We start from the raw sequence: 23933 nt of genomic DNA on the forward strand, positions 1-23933 counted from the left end.
TACCAAATCATGAGTTTATTAGTTGCACATTATTTTGGGCATGATACCGAGGCAATATACCAGATGCTAGAAGAGTTTGTAACACACTGAGGAAATAATAGCTCTAAGTTTATCTATCAGATTCTGCTGTTTTCTTATACCTAGCTTTTACGAACAGAAAATAAGACAAAGGTAAAAAAACAGAAACAAAACAAACAAAACAACAACAACAGCAACAAAAAGCTGAAGTCCCTGCTTAAATTCAGTCTTCATTAAAAAAAACTGTAGCTGTTGGCCTGGGGCACTTGGTCTTTAAGATTGAATATCTAGCAGTCATGTGGGCAAATGTGTAAACTGGGGGACACTGAACACATGTCTTCTGGATGCAGACATGTGCCCACACACATGTTCACATATATGAACACACACGTGAAGGCATATGTGTACTTATACAAACACGAGACAAACACAAGGCTTAACTTTGAAAAATGAACCGATGACCCTTTGTTCTGCAATCTAGCAATTTCTAAGTTGTCTAGTTAGATCACATTTTTTTTTTTTAAAATGTGCATAACTAGGAATGAGCAGCAGGACCCCAGTAACTCCTGGCATTCTCCAGGACACCTGCCAGCTTCCATTTTACTTTCTTAAGATGAGACAGATTGACATATTTTTGGCTGCCAGGACAGTCAATTGAAGGTTCTGATTCCAGAGGCCTCCGCTTCAAGGACACCAGACAGATTAGCTAAGATTTAAACTGAACTAAAGCCAGAGACCAGAGGACACAGGAGACTGAAACGGTAGCTGAGGGTTGGAGAACTGGAAGCTATTTCTCATCTTGTGGGTCAACCTCAAGGAAAAGAAACTGCAGGAGAGAAGAAAAGAGTCATCTTTGTTCTCCACTCACTTCATGTAACCATTCCAGTCCACGGGGAGCATCAAAGAGCCAGGAAGGCACTCTTACGGCTGCCTGCCTGTCTCTGGAGAGCTGTGAGCTACTGTATTCTTCACTTTCTAAAGTGAAAAACTAAAGAAAAGGGATGTTGGCACAGATAATAATTTCTACTGCATAAAAACATTAGGACTTCCAAGCGGTGTTTATGTTTAGCAGGTGATCAGAGTATAATTTCGAGCTCTTCTTCACAAGTGCGAAGCACAATTTATTACTATAATCACCCATGATGTCTCCTATCAGGACACGGAGAGAGGGTACTTCACATGCCTCGTATCACATATGCATCTGATAGGAATCTCTGAAAACCTGTTCAACACCTTTGTAAATACAAACACACCACAATCATTATGCACACAGACATCTGTATTTTCTCAGAGGGAGCCTCCTTGGGTTGTACAGTGTGTAGCCTTCACAGCTGTATTGAGGACCCACAGAAGACTCTGGCGTCAGAGAAGTCAGGGCTTGGTGACAGAGGAATCACTAGGTAACAGGTGGACACGCTCAACAGACAGTTGATCTTGATTCCAGGACACACGCGCAAAATTCTGGCACAAGTATGAGTGTGCATTCCAGGATGAAGATTCAGAGCTTCTTCAGACGTGAAAAGGAACTGTGTATCCTCAGATTTAGAGAGCCCTTTTAAGAAGTACACACATGGAATCCAGATGGATGGAGAAAGCTGCTGGAGATTCATGAGACCACTTCTGGAGACAGAGGGTGCATCTGGAGCGTTGTTCGGGAACTCAAAGACTTGACTGGGGGAATCATCTTCAGAAAGTGAACAGGGAAAGCTACGAGCAGAGTACCTCAGGCCGTTTCTGTGTATTAGGTCCAACTGTGTTCTAGAACGGAGCAAGTGTGCTTCCTCCAGGTTTTCGGCTGAGTCTCCTCGCTTCATGGGACTGCAGGCTGCAGGTCATTCACACTCCGCTAAGACATAGTCACCCATGGTTTCTTCAGCTGGAGTCGGGATGGGAAATTGGTGAATGAGGTACACACAAAGTAGGGGACAAGGCCCAGTAATACACACTCTCTTACTCAGCATTGTTGTCCTGTGTGTGTGTGTGTGTGTGTGTGTGTGTGTGTGTGTGTGTTCTAAGAGAGAGTCTCACAACCCTTCAACTCCTGGCAATCCTTTTGTTGAGATTAGGGTCACAAACTATCACAGCTGTTTTCCATGGCCTTTCTGGGTGTAATGTGAGCATTTCTTAGAGTGACATCCTAAATCTTTTCATTCTCTGGGGTCCTCTTTAGCTGCATCTACTGGTCATAAGTTCCATTCCACGGTAGATTTGGATTCTGAGACTCACCTAGTGGCTTTCTCAACCTCGACTCCCTGACTCTACCTTAAATAACATCTGCAAAATCGTAGGTGCCTAGAAGGTTTTCCCTGAGTTAGGAACTTCCAATCTGGGAAAAACAAAACAACACAAAACATCCCCAGAGACATTCTGGAACTCTCAAAGCAAAGAACATAGAGAGGGCTGGCTTCCCAGAGAAGTCTCATTTTCCACAGAAGTATGCGTCCTGGAGGAAGAGGTACCATGACACTTCCCCCGCGCCCCTACTCACCCGAAGCCTTCCTTTTCCTTAAGATCAGAAACAAAGCCCCAACCAGGAAGAGGACAAAAATGGCGACTCCACTGATGACTCCAATAACCATGGCCGGAGACGGCAAGGGCTCTAAAACGGCAAATGCAAATTCATGCCCACGACTGCCACATACCAGCCCAGAGCAGACTTGTCTCTCAGGCGATCATCTCTACAACAGATGATCTCTGCCCTGCATGCCCATCCTTACCCCAGGAGACAGTGAGGGGCCGGTCGAAGCCTGGATGGTCCACTTGACAGGTGAACCTTGTCTCGTCCCCAGGGGCCACAGCCACGGTCACCTGGCTTTGATAGGTGCCATCCCCATTAGGCAGCACATCCTCGGGGTTGATGGCCATGGCATCCAGAGGCTGGCCGTCCTTCAGCCACCTCATAGTGATATTCTGGGGGGAGAAGTTCAGAGCCCGGCACCTTAGAAAGGCCCCGGCAGAGGTCCAGTGACGAGTCACCTTCACCAAAGGAGGCACTTGAGGGAGAGAGGAAGAAGAGGGGCATCTTTTACCCTGGGCAGGAGGATTGTGGGTAGGAAAAGCACACTCTTCTCAGAAAAGCCAGCTGGAGGAGATGCTTGGTATCCTGACAACGGCTTCAAAAACTGATGCTACTGAAGTGCCACACTGAGAACAGATGCTTCTGTCTGCTCCCCTGTTTAACACCGGCAGCTGCCCAAGCCCTCTGACCAGGCAGGCGACATTTCTTTCTGTGACACACATTAGGCTTGGACCCCCAGTACATCTGCTTCAGCCTACTAAGCATTCTTGTAGGAAAGGGCCTTTGTAAGTAGGGAGCCATCAATGAGACTGGCTAGTTTTGGGGAATAATCTTTAACTCCTTAAGGATTTTGCTGCTCAGATGGGTTGCCTTATTTGGTATTTTCATCTGATAACTGACGTTTCTGTATTCTTAAAAACATAGTAAATATACACAGGCTTTGTGGCTACGTCAGGGGAAGGGTACTGATGCTCCCTTTTAAGCCACATGCGTGAAGAAACTAAGTTTGTGTTCATAGTTGTGTTATACACCTGAGTATGAATTGAAACCTCCATCCTAAATGGTGGTTCACGCTTTGTAAATCAAGGACTTGGGAAGCTGAGGCAGGAAAATTGCTGCGTCTGTGGCTAGTCTGGCCTAAATAGTGAGATGTAGCCCAGTCTAGACTACAGTGCGGGAGACTATCTAAGCCAGTCTAGACTACAGTGAGGGACAGTATCTATCTAAAGAACCAAAACAACAACAAACAGATAAACAACAATGATGACAATGAAAAGTCAGGCTGGCATAGGCCAGGTGTGGGTTATGATTGCAATCCTAGAACATGGAACGTTGAGACAGGGCTTTTCTTCGAGTCTGAGCCCAGGCTGGGTTACATATTGAATTAGTTCGTCTGGGCTACAGAGTGAGAGATCTTGTCTAAAGAAAGATAAATGACATGAAGAAAATGGGAATATGGAAATCTTAGGATTGAGAAAGTATGAGATGGAGAAAGTACTTTCAAAACTCGGGGGTGACCGAAACCTTGACCTGGGACCTTGAATTCCCCTCCACTCCCACTCAAGAGCGTGGGGCCCGGGTATCGGTCCTCATACCTTGCTGCCCCAGAAACCCTCTCCCCAACTCCAGGAACTGTTTCAGGAGCTCAGGACAGTCCCTCTCCAGGTAGTCCTTGTTCTTCCTGGCCCCGAGATTGTGCTCTGTCCACTCCACCTTGGTGGCCCAGGCCCCTGGCTCTGCCGCTCTCCACTCCAGCGTCTTGGGGCAGAATTCGAGGTGGTCTTGCCCATCGTACCCATACTTCCAGAAGCTGCTGGCAGTGTTGTCTTCATGCACCTCACAGCCCAGGATCACCTGCAGGATGTGGGACTCGGACACCACTCCCACCTTAGTGACTGAAAACAAAGAAGGGAGGTTTTGTCCCCACCCTCCCCAAGTATGGAATGATGGGGACAGACAACTGTCACCCTCTTCTGTGCCCTTCCCCAGGGTCTCACACCCACCGGTGTCTACTTCAAGATGTATCCCCAAGGTAGCAAAACAGGGCTGATCTCGTTCTGACTGCCATGGTGGGGTGACTCCCCTCTTCACATACCTTTACTGTGGTTATAGTTGTCTATGATAGTCCAGAAGTCCACAATGAACATATATTCCCAGCCTTTCAGGCTCTGACTCAGCTGCAGCCACAGCTGGCTTGAGGTTTGATCCAAGACCCACGGGGCCCGGGGCTCCGCACGGCGACTCTCGTGATTGTAGGACACGAAGAGTTGGTCGTCCACATAGCCCAGAGCCTCAAACAAGGGCAGCCCAAGGTCTGGCTCAGAGGCACCCATGAAGAAGTAGTATAGAGAATGGGACCCTGGGGAAGTAAGCAAGCCGGCTTTCAGAATGGGCAGCAAGCAGGATCAGGAGGCAGAGGTTCCGTAGCCCTGCGTCAGCCCCTGCCCGCTAGGAGCTGAGCGAGGCCTCCTTGTGGAGTGATACAGTTTCCTTCCCAGCACAACCCTAGCTGCTCTGGCCTTCTGCTTTTACTCTGCCCATCTTGATGTCCCCCACTTGAGTAGAGTGGGGAACCCAGGTTCTGGAAAGTCCTTTGGTTTCTGCAACTGTGGGGGGCCAATCTAGGGAGGTGCTGCTGGATTTGTAAAGATGAAAGCCCTAACGAGTGGGAGGTAGTGAGTTTTCTCTGCTTCCATGCCTGTACATTTCCGTGTGGAGATGTTGGCCGAAAAACACTGGGGACTGTGTTGACACTGAGCTCAGGACAGCCTGTCAGCAAACAGAAGGGGTTCCAGGAAAAGGAACTGACTCACCGTGGGGCTTTCCCCACTTTCTCTCAGTTCCAGAGCAGGCTTGATCAAGGTTGCAATCTTAGTACTGAGAATGGCACCTGGCATGGGGTCAGCGCATCACAAATGCTTGTTGGCCTGGAGTAGGTGGCTCACTCACACTTCTAACCCTAACATTCTGGAGACTGAGGCAGGAGAATTGTCTCAGCTTTGAGGCCATCCTGGTGTGCACAGGTGAATTCCAGGCCATCCTGAACTACATAGGGAGACACCCCCACGGCAGGGGTGTGTGTGGAAATAAAGCAAGGTCAGATTTAAGTTTGTTTGCTTGTTTGTTTTTCAGTCTGAGGAAAGATCTAGGCTGAGAGTCAGCGAACTAGCAATAACTGCTGCTTCCCAGTACATAATTAGTCAAAAAGGATCACAGATTCAAATGTTTTTAAAGGGTATTAAGTAGTACTTTGGCATTCTTTAGAAAAAGTCTGCTAATCTTTTGCTAATTTGCAATTCAGCAAAGTCCAGCTGAACAAGGGCCTCTAGCAGAGTGCTTCTCAATCTGCGGCCAAGACTCCTTGGGGTCGAGCTCTCTTTTCACAGGAATCGAATAGCAAATATTCTCCCTATCAGATGTTTACATCATGATTCATAGCAGTAGCAAAATTATAGTGAAGAAGTAGCGATGAAAATAATTTTGTGGCTGGGCGTTCGTGACACACTCCTTTAATCCCAGCACTCAGGAGGTGGAGGCAGGCGCATCTCTGTGAGTTCCAGCCTGGTCTACAAGGGCGAGTTCCAGGACAGCGAGCACAGTTACACAGAGAAAGTCTGTTTCGAAAAAGAAAAACAAACAATAATGATGCAATGATGATGATGATGATGATGATGATGATGATGATGATGATTTTGTGGCTGGGGGTCACTACAACCTGAGGAATGGTATTTAAGCGTAGCAACATTAGGAAGGCTGAAAACCATTGCTCTGGTCCTGCAGGTGTCCAGAAAGTGACTCTGACCCCTCACCCTCAGTGAGTGAGAGGGTGTGGAAGCCTAGCTCTCAGCTGCCTTCCTGTCACCAGACTCCTACTGAGCTCTTTTCTTAGCCTATCTCACCTGCTCCCAAGTCTTACGACACGAAGATCTTATTGTCCCAAACCTGAAGTAATACAGGAATATAACAGCCTCAGGACAGGAATGCCCCCACACACCCACCCTGCCCCCACATGAGGGTAATTAATTATCTTATGACGTCAAGGCAGCACACCAAGGCAGAAAAAAATGTTGCATAGTATCCTAACAATGAACAATGTATGGACTCCGTTGTAGGATGCAGAGCTGTTCATCCAAAGGAATCTTTTGCTTTCTGGTTAAACCTAAGTGTCGTGTCAGGACCTTGAAGATGGACTCATTTTGGGCCACTGATCTCCCCAATATGACCACAATGAATAGATCTGTTCCGTCATCGCTGGACTTCTTAATTGGGAAGTCGCTATCAGTCAACCGGAAGGGCTGCCAGAACCCTGGCTTCTGCCCTGAAATCTTTGTTTACATTATTACACCCATTTGTTAAAAAAACAAACAAACAAACAAAAAAACAAAAAAAAAAACAAAAAACACCAAAACAACCTTTCAAGATGAAAGAACAATTTCCAAGCGAGAGGAAATGTCCTCCGTGCCTGCCACTCCAAGTGACCTTCACCTCCTCTCACCAAAATGTAATACAGGGGGGTGCCACCCAGCACCTCCAGCGCTCACAGGGCAAACAGGAGTCTTTCTCCTCCTCGGAAGAGAAACCGCCAAAGGGACAACTGTAGTCACTCTTGGTGAGAAACTTCAGATCCCGGGTGAGTAGGCGAAGTAGGACAGCGCAACTCACAGTTACAACAAACCGCAGGCTCAGCTCTATCAACGTGGCTCCTCACCTTTGCTTAGACTGGCAACACCCCACCCGGCCAGAGCAGGGGAGGAAAGTGCCCTGAGCTAGCTAGAAAAGCTAGCAGTGGTGCAGATGTCCCCTGGGGGGTCTGCATGTGGAGAACTGGAAGTGGGACAGCGGAGGGAGGCATTGTTACTCTGCAGTGACCAACTCCGTGCACCAAGAAAATCACTTTCGGTTTTGTGTCCCACACCCCGCTTTCCCCTCCCGCACTTACGCTGCGGTCGCGCCTGCGGGGCCATGAACCACAGCAGCAGCAGCAGCACAGAGAGCCCAGCTGATAGGTCCATGTCCCCAGTCTGGTCCACCTGTCTTCACTAGAATCCGGAAACGTGGAGGATCCAAGAAGTTACCCCGAAGCCATTGCTGAGATTGCGAACCTCTCAGATAAAACTTCCTGGCAAGCGAAATCCCTTTCCGGGACCTTTGGTGGAAAGAAACAAGTCCTAAGTCTCAGTAGTTCAAGTCTGTGACCTCAGCATTCATGAGGCTGAGACAGACGGATTGATATGAGTTCGAGTCCACCCTGGACTACATAGTGAATTACAGCCCAGCTCGGACTACAGAGTGAGACTTTAAAAAAAAAAAAAAAAAAGAAAGAAAAAAAGAAAAGAAAAGAAAAAAGAGAGGAAAAAAAGCTAAAATTAAAAAGAAAAGTGAGTATCCAGAACTTGCACTCTGAATCCTGAAGCTGAGGGCGCTTGTTTGTGAAACACTCAGTGACCCAGCAGACTCCAAATCAATCCCCGGTCTCCGCCCTTAAATCATTATAAATGTTGCTAATTGAGAAAATTTATCTCACAAATTTGAGATCTAAACATTCAACATTTTCCCACTCGCTATCTAAATTCTGGCTTAGACATTTCAATCATGTTAATACACTGAATGCATATTTATTCAAAGTCTTTAAATTATCTAACAAATTTAGCAAGTGGTACCTTTCTAGGTATGCCAATTTTGGTAATTCTAAAAGAAAATCAAATTAGGGAATGAAGGGCTCTTAACCGAATGTGGATCGTTGAAATAAGGTTGAGAAAATGGGTACCTAGGGTTTGGTTATTTTTTTTCTTCTTCTTTTTCTTGATTGATTGTCATGTAGCTCATGTGTCTAATATGTAGAAGTTAGTGGGTTTTAATTTATTTGATGAAGTTAACAGCCGTTCTCAATCAATTATAGAATATTTACATTTTCTATCTCTCAGTTTTAGCCATTACCTCTCAAATTCCTACGTACACCCTGCCCCACCCCCAAGACTGAACAACCACTCATCTTCTTTCCTTTGATTCTGACGTGCACGTGCCCTACAAATCGATCTATACTTCCTGTAGCTAGTGTGTGTGTGTGTGTGTGTGTGTGTATGTGTGTGTGTGTGTAAGAGACAGAGACAGAAAGACAGACAGACAGAGAGAGAGAGAGAGAGAGAGAGAGAGAGAGAGACTTCTGTGGCTTTGCCCAATGTTATCATACATGCTTTCCTGCTCCATCTCATTCTCTAATTAGGATTCATAACGCCACATTTTATTCCCTCCTCGGCTTGTGCACTTGTGAGATGTCTCCATTTTCCACTCTGGGAAATAACATTGTCACGAATATCAGAATATATTTTAATATTTCCTTATTATCTCATTGCTCTTACATACACACCATGAGTAGAGGTTGTGTAGTAACCATTATAAACCTTTTAATAAACTGCGTGGCTGTTTTTCAGCAGCTGCAGACAGCATTTCATCTTCCCATCAGCAGAGTACAAGAGCTCCGGTTCCTTACATCCCTTCCTGTTGTCCGTCTTTAAAACTCCAGCTTACCCATCGTGTAAAAAATGGTACCTCAGGTCTCGGGCTTTCTTCTCCTTGGTAGTCAGTAACATAAACATTATTTCACTTGTTTATTGCCAATTTGGAAATGTTTAGGGAAATGTTCTTTCAGATAATTTACTTACTCATTTTTGGGGGGAAGGGGTCTGGGTTATTTGTTGCTTGGGTCATCAAAGCGTGTTTCTCAATGAATGGGTTTGAGAGACTACTAGACCTCAGAATGTGTCATTGTGTCTTGTAAAGTCAGTTTCTAGCTTGTCTAAGTTTTGGTGAATGTAAGCATTTGCATCCCTTGTGGTATTGTGATGGATATCTATCTAGCTCCTGTAAATGCTCGTGCATTTTGCTCTTAAGTCCTTATAACACCTTCATCTTGTTCTCATCTGCCACTAATGCTTAGGACCTCAAGGAAATGAACAAGTATTGACAAAGTTACATCGGCAGCAGAGAGATATCCTATGGGGAAATATATCCCATGGGGGAAGTATCTGTTATCAGTTACCTGTACAATCCTATAAGAAATAAACATCAGAGGTCCTGTTAATAATCCTCCCCTTTCTCACACATAGATGTATTTACATGATCTTCCTTCATGGATACATGATACATGGATACACATCTACCTAACCTCCCACATAATCATATGTATGTATGCATGAATAATAAAAACCCAGAGACAGATATTTGGGGTTCAATTTAGATATCAGAAAAGCAAAACAGCCAGTCAGTGGCTCTTATCTCTACCTCAGACCCCAAACGGGGGTTCCTGCCTCCATGAATCCTCAGATGGAGATTGAGCCCTGTCTCCTTCTGTCTTACATTCCTCTCTAGTGCTGGGAGTAAGCCGTGCACCACCACCTCTATGGCTAATTAGTGTGGCTGCTGGGATTAAAGGTGTGTGCCACCACTGCCTGGCCTGTATGGCTGACTAGTGTGGCTGTTGTGTGTTCTGATCTTCAGGCAAGCTTTATTTATGAAAACACAAATAGTATTTCACTATATATGTACTAAATGCTCTAACTGCCCACCCCACAAATACACACTTATGGGGAAGTGAGACAAAGTTATAAAAACCAACCTGATGCATAATATGAGATGTCAAAACCCGCAGTGTAAAATAGAGGTGAATAAAAGTTTTTAAAATTACACACACACACACACACACACACACACACACACACACACACACACATACACACGTGTATTTGTGTGTTTACTGATTTATTGTCTGTGAGTTATGTGTGTAGGCAACTGGGCAAACTTGTGGCAATCAGAGGACAACCTGCAGGCGTCAGTTCTCTTCTTCCACTAGGTGGGTCCCAGAGATCGAACTCTGTAGGCAAGAAGTTCTTGACCTGCAAGCAGTTTCCAAGTAACCACACAGAGGCTTAATATGAATTATAAAATGCTCAGTCAATTGCTCAGGCTTGTTACTAGCCAACTCTTACATTTAAATTAACCCCTATTTCCTATTTATGTTTTGTAATATGGTTCTTGACTGTCATCTCGTTTCCATAAGTCCTGTGTTCCTCTGCATCTGGATTGTGACTCCCGGCTCTGCCCTTCTTCCTCCCAGCCTTCTTAATTTGACTCCCTCAACTAACTTTATCCTGTATAGCTAATAACCAGTCACCTTCTTTATTAAACCAACCACAGTGACATATATTCACGTTGGGTGAAGGAATATTACACATTTCCTCCTTTTTGTCTAATTAAAAAGGACGGTTTTAACTTCAACACAGGAAAATTATGTAAAAGGAAACCAGTTATCAATTAAGAATTACCGTTACAACCTCTAGTCCATTTGTATTTGGCAAAAATAGGGAAAATATTCCATTATCTATTTTATCATTGTGACTCTAAAGTTTTATACCTAACTTATCTTTTATTAGAACTAAAGAAAACTTTAACTATGATTGTCTAGTCTTCATCTCCATCAAAGACCCTTAAAGGGTGAAATCTTACCTAATAAAAGGGACATCTGGCTGCCTGGACAATCATCCTAAATTCTTCTGTAATGTTGGGGCATCCATCTTTGGTCCATAGGCATAGTATATCTGACAGATTTTTCTGAGGAGCAGGGAATTTTGATGGATTGTTCTACCTAGTCTTGGCAAAGGTTGGATGTCACTTTCTTCTGCATCCTAAGGGTCCAGTTTGAACGTATACTGTCAGAATCTGAGGCAAATGCTGTAGAATAATCTGCTAATCATTTTAAAGATTTGTCACTTGAAGCAGTTTAATAAAACACTAGTTGGCTGGTAACCAGGCAGGAAGTATAGGCGGGGTGACAAAACGAAGGATGTTGGGATGAAGAAACATGTATTCAGAGGAGCCTCGAGAGATGCAGAGAGAAGCAAGATGGACATGCTGTGCTGAGAAAAGGTACCAGGTTGCATGGAAAAACACAGATAAGAAATATGGGTTAGTTTAAATGTAAGGATTATCTAGTAATAAGCTGAGCTATTGGCTGAGCATTTGCAATTAATATTAAGGCTGTGGGTAATTAGGTGGGAGAGGCTGCAGCACAGGAAACCTCCACCTACAGGCAAGGTCAGCTTTTGATCCAAAAGGCTCGCATTTTCTATGAGGAATATAAACTCCAGATGGAGTTTCTTTGATACCCATTATCTTCTCTGAAGTAAATTGGTGATGCCAGGAGCAGATGTGTCTTGCTGTTATGAAAAGTCAGGTTATTAAACATATGAAATGCCATATTCTTTGCATGACCTTGAAAACATACCTAATATGACTATAAGTTTGACTATTATTGTTGACCATGAATTTATGCTTATTAATTATACATTATGTTTTTAAATAAGTTGTATAAACACAATACCCCAAACAAAAGTAGAAATAAACATATGCTATAACAAAATAAACTTTAAACTTTTATCAATATACCAAAATCCGTACCAATGTTAAATATTTAAGACCAGTGGGTTTGTTTTGGTTTAAAATAAGATTCAATAATCTATCCTTTTATTCTATCATTTCTATATGCTTCCCTTTTCTTTTTAGAATGAGATTCTTGTGATCTTATCACCTCTGTTTAGTTTTTTTGACCATTACCAATAACAACTTCTAACCACTGCCCCCTTAAATGGTAACAAACATTTATATCCAATATTTTCAGAATATGGCCATTGTTATTTAGACTGTTTACTTTTGTTTGGTGACTCTGGTAATATTTGGACGCCGAGAAAGCTTAGGACAATAGTTAAGTTTTGGTTATAGTACGCGTGTGACTGGATCATCTCAGTCAGTAGCCTTAGAGTTGCTCTTGATACTGGACCATCTGGACCATCTGTTTTTATTGGTGTCTGGTACCTTGTTGTGAAGACACATAAACTTTTAAAAGTGCCATACATATCTGTGTTAATACAAGTGTATGCTGTGCATTATACACAACTCAGCCAAAGATGATTTTTGTTTTATGTTTGAACAGGTAAAATATATGTCTTGTAGTCCTCCTAGGTTTATATCTTTATTCCTGTAGCCAGGATTTCATGGGGTCTTCCTTGATCAAAACTGATCATCTTTAACCTTGAATGAATCTACAGCTGTTGATGTACAAAAGAGTTCCACATTAGCCCAGAATGGAGTATAGCAAAGGTTTATTTATTTAGGGATAAACTCACAAAAAGGGTAGCCATCCACAGTCCTCTGCCTGTGCTGGAAACTAAAACCAAATCCAGCAGCCAAGAGGCCCACACATGTGTTTCATCTGCATTTCTAGTACATGAGACTACACCCAAAGTGGGTCAGTAATTTAAAGACAATTATTGACTGAAGGAGTTCCCACAGCACCTACATTCTCTCATTACCCGTGGGAATAAAAGCAGCACCTCTTCCTCAAAGTAACATACCTTTTGACTTTTATTTTGAAGTCAAGATATTTTTTAAATATATAGGTTGGTTTAAGATAGCAACTTTAATCCAGCATCTCATAGAAACCAAAAATATAGACAGCATAATATTTACAGTATCCAGTGTATTTCCAACCTTTATATGACTTTTCTTTTTTATATTACTTTACTCCCTTTAAAGGACTTTACTTTATTAATCTTAAACTATTTTTTATAAACCCTTTCTCTTCTCTCTCCAAAGCCTATAAAAAATTTTAAACACACTCTATGACCCATTTAGAGGTTTTTTTTTTTGGTCTGAATCTGTCTTTACTGTATATATGTATTATTTTTTGATAGCATGAGACAAATCTTGAAGTGCTATATCAGCCACCACAGGCGTAGCTTAGTGCACGGTGGTAGTGCTCTTCCCACAGGCAGCTGCTAGGAGACTTCTTGTTTTATTACTGCAGTCAGCATGAGAGACACGAGGCTAGGAAACCATGTTTGTCTCTGTTTCTGTGCATTTAGAATTTTTTTTTTTTTTTTTTTTTTTTTTTAGTTTTTCGAGACAGGGTTTCTCTGTAGCTTTTGAACCTGTCCTGGAACTAGCTCTTGTAGATCAGGCTGGCCTCGAACTCACAGAGATCCACCTGTCTCTGCCTCCCAAGTGCTAGGATTAAAGGCGTGCACCACCACCGCCCAGACCATTGAGAGCCTTTTTAGGAGCTTTCTCAGGCTTTATGTGGATGTAGGTGGGCCTGGACATCTGATGCCATTTGTAGGCAGAAATTTCTGTCCTGCAAGTAGCTCCCAAGTAACCACACATAAATGCTCAGTTAATAGCTCAGGATTATTATAAGCAACTCTTACATTTAAATCAACCAATATTTCTTACCTAGGCTTAGTCATGTGCTTCATTGCTTGCTGCCTCCTTTTGCACCTGTCCTACTTGCTCTGCATCTGGCTTGTGACTTCCGGCTCTGCCCTTCTTCCTCCCAGCATTCTCAGTTTGGCTCTCCCACCTAACTTTATCCTGTTAATGTTATTGGCCAGTCAGCTTTATTAGACCAATCATAATGATATATATTCACACAGTGTAAAGGGATATTCCACAAACCTCGATTGACAGGCTTGTCCAGTAAGCACCTTTACCTACTGAGTGACTTTACCAGCCAGGATTGAAGTTTCTACCATCAAAATTAGTATTTATGATCAGTAAAAGAGCCTATGAATAAAGTTTTATAGTTAACACAATGACAGAAACACAATAAGTTAAAACATACAGAAGGATTGCTTAGTAACTTGAATATAAAAGAAATTTCTGTAAAAGAAGAAATATAAAACAGAGATTCAACGTAGAACTTGATGAAAGAAATGAACATAAATGGATATACTGGAGAGCCCCAAACACATGGTAACCAAGGAAATATAAAGCAATATTTCATTTTGTATTGGCAAGTTGGAAAGTTGAGTAATGCCTTCCTGACAGGGATAAAAGCCTAGGGATCTTTATGCACTACTGAAGGAAGTACAGAATGTGGCTTCCACTCAGTTTCTAGCATATAATCCATAAGGCTCACCAGGAGGTGTAGACAGATCATTTTACTTTACTGAGGCAATGGAATTCTGTATTGTATGGAGTTGGAAGCAATGCAAGTCAGTTAATGCATTGAAGAAACTTCAGTGGGGGACAACAAATGTGTTGATGATGCCTTAAGAAATAAACACACAAACAAAATAAAGAAGAAATAAAAACGTATTTCCTATTGAATTAGTTTGACCAAGAACGAGCCCAAATTGGAATTCTCCACTTGTCTCCCTATTTCAACCACTTGTAACCTGTGGTTATTGGCCTGTTGGTTGTTAGTTGTTTGTATCTAATCTGTCCCTGGTGCCTAGCTATTATACGTGGTGTGTGTGTGTGTGTGTGTGTGTGTGTGTGTGTGTGTGTGTACCTGATTGTATCTGTGCCTTTGACTAGCAAGGTGCTTCCCTCTGTACTTACTGGACCAGACAGAAAACATGGTATGTGAGAGAAACAAGGGATTCCTTTTAGAGATCTTTAACAGAGTTTTCCAAAAGTGACTTTATTGCCAATGACTCAGAGCAGCACTCAAAAGCATGCAGATGTTAGTAACTTGTATTTATATGTTGCTTCCAACAATTATGAGATATTTGGATTAAGACTACTTTCAAACTGTTGGCTCTTTTCAGTAAATGATAACACACACACACACACACACACGCTATTCTGGGAAAAATGCATAACAAAAGATTAAATCTATGTATTTGGCTTAGGTTACAATAGTTAATTACATTGGAAATCAAGGTGCAGTAAGGTTTGTTCCTTTGATCTCTTAAAGGCAGATTAAACTAAAATAAGCTGAGTACACAATAAGATAACAGGTTAAGTACACAGTCTTAAATAATCTCAAGGCTGATTATTAACTTGGAGGCAAGTCTGGAAAGAGTTCATTCTCTCTGAAGACAAGAGTTATTTCCATAGAAATACATCACTACAACAACACACTCAATGACCACACTCACCCTAGGACACAACTTCAGTAAACATGCAGGCAAGCACAGCTTTTATGGAAGTTTTCAACCAAAGATATCCATAGAACTTATTAAAACTTTTCCTGGACGTGTGAGTGAAGAGTGGCAGAGGGAGACTAAGGGAATCTGCTGGTAGGGCGAGCATACGTGTGTGCTCTTCCACTGATGGTGTTCCGGCAGGAACTGGTGGGTGTGTCTGGAAGATCAAGAATATTTTATAATGTACTTGCTGAACAGTCAGCGGCCACAGTGAGCTTCATTCCTTTAAGGCGACTGGAGCTAAGAGCCTAGACACTGTTTTCGGGCTTGGGCATCCAGAAGCTGTTTCTGCAGAAAGAGTGAGGCTGTGTTGCCTCTTTTCCATCATGATGATGCAATAACATGAAAATATCTCTTGTAGCCTAAGAGAATGGAATTTTTGCTGGACCCCCACAGCCAAAATTGATAATTTGCCCTATGATCACTTCCCTATGGTAACTTAGTCTGCTTAACCTGCCTTTAAGAGAACAATGCAACAAACAACTTTGCTTGCCTTGGATTTTCCATGGAGTCAACTTTTACAACCTAAGCTAATGCATAGGTATAATGTTAAATTATGTACTCTTCCATGGCGCTGACCCAAGAGTGATGTGCTGTCTTCATTAGCTTGCTGGTGACTACACTGGGTGCTTGGGATCTCAGTGCAGCACTGAGCCTTTTGAAGGGTGAGCTTTTAAGCACAACAACCATGACCTGGATTGACATACTTCACTTAACAAGAACAGTTAGCCAGAAGCAGAATTACAGAAGTCAAAAAAACAAAGTTAATGCGTTAGAGACTTTCCCAGAACTATGGACTTTGATGGATTAGGTCTTTGCTTTAGTTTTGGCAGGTGATACTGTCTATGTGTTGAGCTTTGCAGCCTGAATGGCATTTCCGTGGTGGAGTCAGGTGTGCTAAGGTCTGGGAGCCCTATTACATTATGTATGTGGATTATCATGATCATTTGCTAGAAACGGAAAATAGGCTGGCTGAAAATGGTCTTATAAAATGAATATCTATCTACCATAAATCTTGAATGAAACACACAGATATTACTTAATAAACAATATTTGCCATTCAGTTTGCTACCAGTTCAGTTGGGGAACCAGTTGGAGCTAGTAAAACTCTGATAAAGATTTTTATAATGCATTGCATTCCTTCCCCCACATGATGCTTTCTGTGTTGTTCAATAAAAGCGAGGGCAAAACCCTTAGAGAAAAGACACAGACACAGGGAGAGATTCAGAAGACAGCCTTCAGGCAGGCACAGGTTCAGACTTATCCAACACATAGCAAGGCCGAAAGCCACACGAAGCGTGACATAGAGAATTCCAATGTGGCCTTGATCTTGGTTAAATGACACGAAGTGGAAGTGCTTTGATTTCTCAATGTGCCACTGATACATTATTGGGGACTCGGCATTTGTCATTAACACGTTCACATATCATGTCTCCTGACTGATTTGACTAACTTCCTCAAAGAAAAAGATGCCTGCTAAAGTAACTATGGAAACAGCTCTGTGGGGTCACATAAAGACCCCAAACTGAAAGTGTTTAGGGCTTATCAGGAACACACTTTGATATATTTCCACACTCACTAGCATGCTGGTTTCTGGGACCCTCCTTCTATCTCTCTGCATAGGTGAGGGACCCTAGAGTCACTATCAACCAGCTTTAGCTCACCTGATTCCTACCTCACAGAGAAGGTAAGGAAACCACATAGCCTTCACCATTAACTACCTGATTTTCTTTGGAGATGGCCACGTTCACCCAACATTGATATATTCCCTCCGCAGTAAGCTACTCCCTCTCTGGTTCTAGTCCAGGCCTTCCTTGCCTGCATCATAGAAACACAAGGGAAGAATGACAGGTCTTTGCGCCATAACACACCATACTCCGAGAAGTGTGACTGTGAAACACTAAGTAGAGCAGGTACTGTCTGGAGCAGATTGTTATAGGAATGTCCTCTTAAGGTGTCCCGTCCTTTATGCTCAGCTAAAACTATGTTCTGCAAGCTGATCATGTGGTGGTAGTTTGAATGAGAACACCCCTCCCCAATAGGTTCTGGTATTTGAACTTGGTTTTCCTTTGATAGTCCCATATGGAGAGGTGGTACAGCCTTGCCGGAGGCAGAACATCATCGAGGGAGGGTTTTGAGAGTCTATAACGTCAGACAACTTCCAGATACCTTGCTGCTTCACAATTGCAATTGAGAACATCATGTGGTCACACAATGAGAAGAAAGCTGCCTCAAACCAGGAACTTAGCCCTTACTGGAACCAGACTGACTGACCAGAGAGTGGTCAGGGAATACTCACGAAGGAGTGAAGAGAAACATCAAACAACTTTATATAAGAACAGATGCCCCAGTCTCTAAAAGGAAAATCCAGTTCCAGGTTCCTGGAAGAGTTAGGGCAGCTTATCATAGGTGAGGTGATCCATTAAAGAAACTGTAAAGTGTCTGGTTCTGATTCTCTACCTCATCAATGGCAAGCACAAAGGGAACTCACTTTCACACATTAAACTCCTGATTAGGACATAGGTACCTTTTCCAAGTTGAAATATGAATACAACCCATTGGTTAGTGTTTAATTAAATGTTATTTGATTATTATTTCAGGTTCCTATGATCTTGTGAGGATGTCGTCAGAGTTATTAAGGTCAGAGCCTGGACCCTGAAGCCTTAATAAACTAGGCCATCACCCTTCCACATTGGAGTAAAAAAAAAAAAAATACAAGTAGTGAGTCAGGCTGTGGTGGCATACTGCTTTAATCCCAGCACTTAGGAGGCAGAGGCAGGTAGATCTTTGGGAGCTGGAGGCCAGCCTGGTCTACAAAGCGAGTTCCAGGACAACCAGGGCTGTACAAAAAAACCCTGTCTCGAAAAAACAAAAAACAAGCAAAACTTCAAGTAGTAGTAGGAAAAACAAAAGGAAGAAAAGAAGAAGAAGGAGGAGGAGGAGGAGGAGAAGAAGGAGAAAAAAAGACTTACTCATGGATACCACATTAGAGAGAAGAGCAGTGACACCCACTCCACTCTATCTGTCCTTAGGGTACTGACATACTGACGTGAAATTTAGGAATAAACAGAGGGCAACTCATCCCCATAATTAGGCATTATTTTTCATGGTGTGGTCCTGCCCTCCTGGCCTCTAGTCTGTTTATACAACTTGTCATCTTGTATAAAATCTCTTCCTGGGAGACAAGTTCCTCCTGTGGCTGGCACCAGGCTTCAACCTTTTCCTTCTTCCAACGTGAGACTCTAAGGAGATACCAATTCCATGAGATCCATCGTCTCAATAGTCTTAGAGTCAACGGTGGAGCCTAGTGTTTCTTTGTTTTTTTGACAGTTAAGAGAACACTGGCTACTCTTTCAAGGGACCTAGGTCCAATTCCCAGTAACCTCATGGCAGCTAACAACTGTCTTAACTCTAGTTTCAGGGAGTGAATCCAGTGCAAATAAAAAAATTTTTTTAAATGAAAAGTGATACTCAGAACTTTTAGTTGTGGTGGCCTATGCTTTTAATCCCAGCACTTGGGAGGCAGAGGCAGGTGGGTGTCTGTGAGTTCAAGGCCAGCCTGGTCTACAGAGTGGCAAGTTCCAGAACTGGTTCTATAGCTTCTGAGAAATCTTGTCTCAGAAAAACCAAAAAAAAAAAAAAAAAAAAAAAAAAAAAAGGTCTCCATTTCTGCCACGAAGGTCACAATGATTTCCTGTGCTTTTAGGATGATCTCTGCTTTGGCAGAATTAGGTCCCGTCTACCACTGGACTGTGTATCTATAAACCCTAGTTTGGTTCTAATGCATATGAGCTCCTCTGACTAAAAGATGGAGGTAGAAGCAAGGTTAGCATGCCGGTGTACTTGTCCTGGTGATTCCAAACTTCAGGGGGTAGTTGCTTAATTACACCCAAGGCTTCTTCCCAAATCACTCGTACTTTTGAAGACAGCATTTAGCCATCCCTGACAAGGGAAGAATGCTGTGCCAAGTTTTCATCTTCTTCAACTCTGCAACACGGTTTGGACTTCACGGATGTTGGCAGCCCCTAAACCCTGCTTGGAATGGGAGCTAGTCCCTCTCCTCATAATCCTATTCCAAAGCCTTTTGTAATTTTCACCCTTTTTGAGATCACAGCCCAGAACATTTGTAAAATACAGGGTTCTGTATACAGATGAGATGTTTCTCATCTGTTCATTGATAATAGAAAATAAATTTGGGGGGACTTTCAGGGACTTCCTCTCACATGGGGCTTCCTGATTTCTCTTAGACCTCAGATACAACTCTTGCTCCCCTGAAAACACACATCATTTGTCATCTGGACAATTTCTGTACTCCAACCTTTTCCCTCTGATCCACCGACTCAAGGGGGCTCCATTGCCTCTAATTCCTTCACTTTCCTCTTCCTTTATATGTTCCCATTTTCTTTGGAAAATCTGGTCCTGACCTGAGTCCAGGTTCAGTGTGCAACTATTTCAGTCCTGACATGTGGCAGAGATTCCAAAAATAGCAAAATGATAGTTTATCATTACTGTTTATTATATTTATTATACGTCCTATGAGGGAGGGAAGAGACCTTGCAGAAACGCAAATAACAGCAGCCATGAAAGTGAGCCTGCGCGAGAGACTAAAGAACCTCAAGCCTGGTCAAGCCTGGTTGGAGCTCTTTGAAGTGCTACAGGGATCGTGAGGTTCTGGACACTCACCATGCACACTTGGTCTTTATTTATGTCACTTCCAAAGTATACATGTGGCTGGGCAGGTATACTCCAGGCCAGGCAGCAGCTTTATTTTGGAGGGTTCTGGCAAAGTAGGCATAGTACTTCCCCCACACAGAATGAGAAGAAAGTGGAAGAATGGGAATGTCATTGTCTGGTGCAGCCATATGGGTTATGTGGCAAAATTCTCAGCCCTGTCTTGGGAATTATTGACATGAACCTTAATGTTAATTGCTGGAGAAACTGGCACAGGAGACAAGCCCTTGCCTTATTGTACTCTAGCTGATCACCGTCTCAAGTCTGGTTCTACAAGTCCTCAGAAGTTATTATTCCCACTATAAAATGACTACTTGGGCTTAGGAGGTCAATCTTAGTTTTCACCAGGGATGTTTTAGTTACTGTGAAGGGACACCATGACCAAGGCATGATTGATTTCTTACAAAAGAAAGCATGTAACTGGAGGGTTGCTTACAGTTTCAGAGGTTTACCCCATTATCATTGTGGTGGGGAACATGGCAGTGGGTACGTAGGCCCTGGAGAAGTAGCTGAGAGTACATCCTGATCCAGAAGCAGCGAGGGAGAGAGACTCTGGGCTTGGAATGGACTTTTGAAATCTCAAAGTCCAGCTTCAGTGACACACTTCCTCCAACACTGCCACACCTCCCGATCCTTTTAGTCCTTTCCAATAGTGAAATAGTGTCCCTTCCTAGTGACTAAGCATTCAAACATATGCTCCTATTGGGGGGCATTCTTATTCAGACAACCACAATGGGAAAAGCTGTCTCATTTAACCAGGGCAGTCATATCAATGGGCCATTCAGTTTTGTCATGTCGTCATGTCAGGTGCTCTGCTGACTCGGCTTAGCTGTTTACTCTTCTGGAAGCTAAAGTACCTGCAGGGGTGAATGATTCAGGTGAAGAAACAAGTTTCTCTCCCGGTTTGGGCAATGGCTGGAAGGGTTTAGAGGCTGCTCCAGTGGGCTGGAAGAGGAGCTTGTAAGGAGCTTGTAAGGAGCAGCAAACTGCAGCTAGCAGTGGGCAGTTTGCTGTTTATGATCTTCCTGCAAATCTGAACAATGAAAAAAATCAATTAGTGTTTTCTGTGTGTGCATGGAAGTCTGAGGACAGCCTTCCAGAGCTAATTCTCTCCTGCCCATCTGGGATCTGGAGATCCAAGTCAGGTCGCCAGGCCTAGAAGGCAAGTTTGTCTACCTCCTGAGCATTCTTAAGGACACAACCTTAGCAAAGTTACTAGCTTTGGTATTTTTCCTGTCACTGTGATAAAAATACCCTGATACAGGCAATTGAAGGAAGAGGTTATTTTGGCTCACACTTGGAAGAACAGCCCATTATGGCAGTTCATCTAGGAGCACAAACTGCAATCGTGGTACACACACATCCAGGATGAAGGGGACAGTGATGCTCATGCTCGGCTAGCTTTTTCCTTTCTGCATGGTCTAGGACCCGCATCCTCCTTCATGGCTGTTCTTCCCACCTTAACTAACTTAACCAGCATAATCCCTCACAGGGGTACCCAGAGGCCAACCTAATCTAAACAATCCCTCACAGGTGTGCTAGAGGAATTGTCTCCTAGGTGATCCGAGGTCCTGTCAACTTAATAATTCTAAGCATTACAGACGCCAACGTGGCATCCTGTTTTCCTAGCTCGCTGGGTACCTGCAGGCCTAAGAAAAAAGTGGTAGGCAGCCTTTCAGCAATCGTATCACAGCATATGCCTGCCCCTCCCAACTTTCTGAGATCTCTGAGGGATAGCCAGTGTGCAAACAGTCCAATTATTGTAAACTGATTAAAAATTATGAAGCTTTCTTTGCTCATTTGTAAAACAAATTAAACAAGTTATTTGATAGGCTATTTAAAAGTAAACTGGAAAGGCTGATACAGTATCAGGGTTTTGATCGGGTTCCTGTTTTCTTCCAGATATAGAATTAAAAAGCAGGAAAAAAACAAACTCCACTGTTACATCTCAAACATGGCAGACAACAGCACACAGAACCAGCAGTTTAAGAAAGGCATTCCTGAGGGTGAGGAGAGGCACACACATGCAGCAGACACAGAGAAAAAGACCCTCTGCAAAGTAGCCAAAAACTTCAGTCTCCTTTCAAAGGCTGTTTTGTTGTGTTTGTTTGTTTTTGTTTTTGTTTTAAGTTCCTGAAGAGTGGTTTGAAGGAAAACAGTGTGGTCAACTGGCCCATAACTCTTGTGTAACATGTCCTGATCAGGCCTCAAATTTCTTGAGCCAATCTATCAGCGAGAGTCTACTGGAGAGAGAGAAAAGCCTGCCAGGTCGTTGTTTTAAGTCAGGAGGTTGAGGAAGAAGCTGTTTATCTTGGAAATTTGCTGCCTTTATTACCTAGTCATGACCCCTTCTCTCCTTATCTGTCTGTCTACCAGAAAATCTGTTTAACTCCTACTCTCTAAAGATGATATTTGAAATCTCCAACATGGTGCCTGGCACCCAGTTCAGGATAATTCTGGCTTGCTGTGATACATACCTTGATATACTACCACTGCTCCAATCAATTACATTGTTTATCCTTTTTCTTCTTCTAGAACTGGAGATTAAACCCAGTGGCCATGAACATGCTAGGCAAGCAATCACAACTGAACTGTTTCCCCAGCCCATTTCTTCTTCTTTCTTTCTCCCCGCCCCCCCGCCCCGCTATTAAAAGGGTTTTCATTAGCATGTGATCCAATGGTCTAACAATGGCTGTCTCACAACAGATAGATCAAGAATCTTGTAGTTGTTCAATTTACAGGAGTGTCTCATCAGTTCCAATGTAGTGCTGGCATCATTGTTGGTTCTCTGAAAGCACAGGTAGAGTTGAGTCACCAATACTGGCCCTACCGTCCCCTGGACCAATCTTTCCTCTCTCTCTTCAACAGGATTCCCGGAGCTCGGCCCAGTGCTTGGTGTGGATCTCTGCCCCAGCCCATTTGTTAATTTTTATTTTGACAGGGGTCTTTCTGTAGCCCAGGCCAGCCTTAAGGTTTCAACTCTCCCGCCTTAGTGTATTGAGTAGCAGTGATGTCAGGCCTGTGCCACCAGGCCAGGTTGATGGCATTTTTACTGAGGTTGTTGCTCTCTATCAAGATATAGTCCGGTATTCTCTTATAAATGGCTTAGGCTGTGATTATTTCAATAAAATAAGTAACAAAGAGCAATAAACACATTTAGCCTCAGACAGTGCATGTGTTCCCGGCTTAATTCTACAGGCCCCTTTAAGACTCAGTGGAGGTGACTTTCCCACCAGACAACCATCTCCTCTTTTGGTGTCTAAACTAACATACATAAGACATTACCAGTCTTGTACTGAAACCCAAGGTGCTATGCAAGAAGTTATTTGTCCAACATAATAGCTGTTTGAAAAAGCAAAATGGTTTTTTTCCACTGGAGTGAGGTTCTTCTCCATTTGTTAACTGGTTCCTATTAAGAAACTTGAACTGGGTGTGGTGGCTCACATCTGCAACCCCAATGTTTGGGAAGCTGAATAGGAGGTTGTGATGAGTGTGAAGTCTGAAGCCATCCTGCACTAAGAGCTCTAGGTCAGCTTTGGTTATAGAGTGAATATGTCCAAAAGAAAAAACCAAAAACAGAATTGATGGTGGGCCATTGTTTAGTTGTTTTTTTTTTCCTGATAGACTCAGTCTTAGAAACAAAGAAACAAATAAGCAAACAAACGAAAAACCACCCTTAAAAA

General features: G+C 43.1%; 1 protein-coding gene across 1 annotated transcript; it reads right to left on the bottom strand.

The window, feature by feature from the left end:
• Positions 1-1279: 1279 nt before the first annotated feature.
• Hfe (homeostatic iron regulator) lies at positions 1280-7839 on the bottom strand. The gene is made up of 6 exons (XM_048428070.3): positions 7476-7839; positions 4632-4895; positions 4132-4431; positions 2736-3011; positions 2507-2617; positions 1280-1894 (listed from the first exon to the last, which is right to left on the bottom strand). The coding sequence occupies exons 1-6, from the start codon at positions 7546-7548 to the stop codon at positions 1851-1853; spliced, it is 1068 nt and encodes a 355-aa protein (XP_048284027.2). The 5' UTR covers positions 7549-7839; the 3' UTR covers positions 1280-1850.
• Between the last annotated feature and the right edge of the window lie 16094 nt (positions 7840-23933).

This window comes from Myodes glareolus, chromosome 14 (genome assembly GCF_982192425.1).
Source record: "Myodes glareolus chromosome 14, mMyoGla1.1, whole genome shotgun sequence".
NCBI lineage: Eukaryota > Metazoa > Chordata > Mammalia > Rodentia > Cricetidae > Myodes > Myodes glareolus.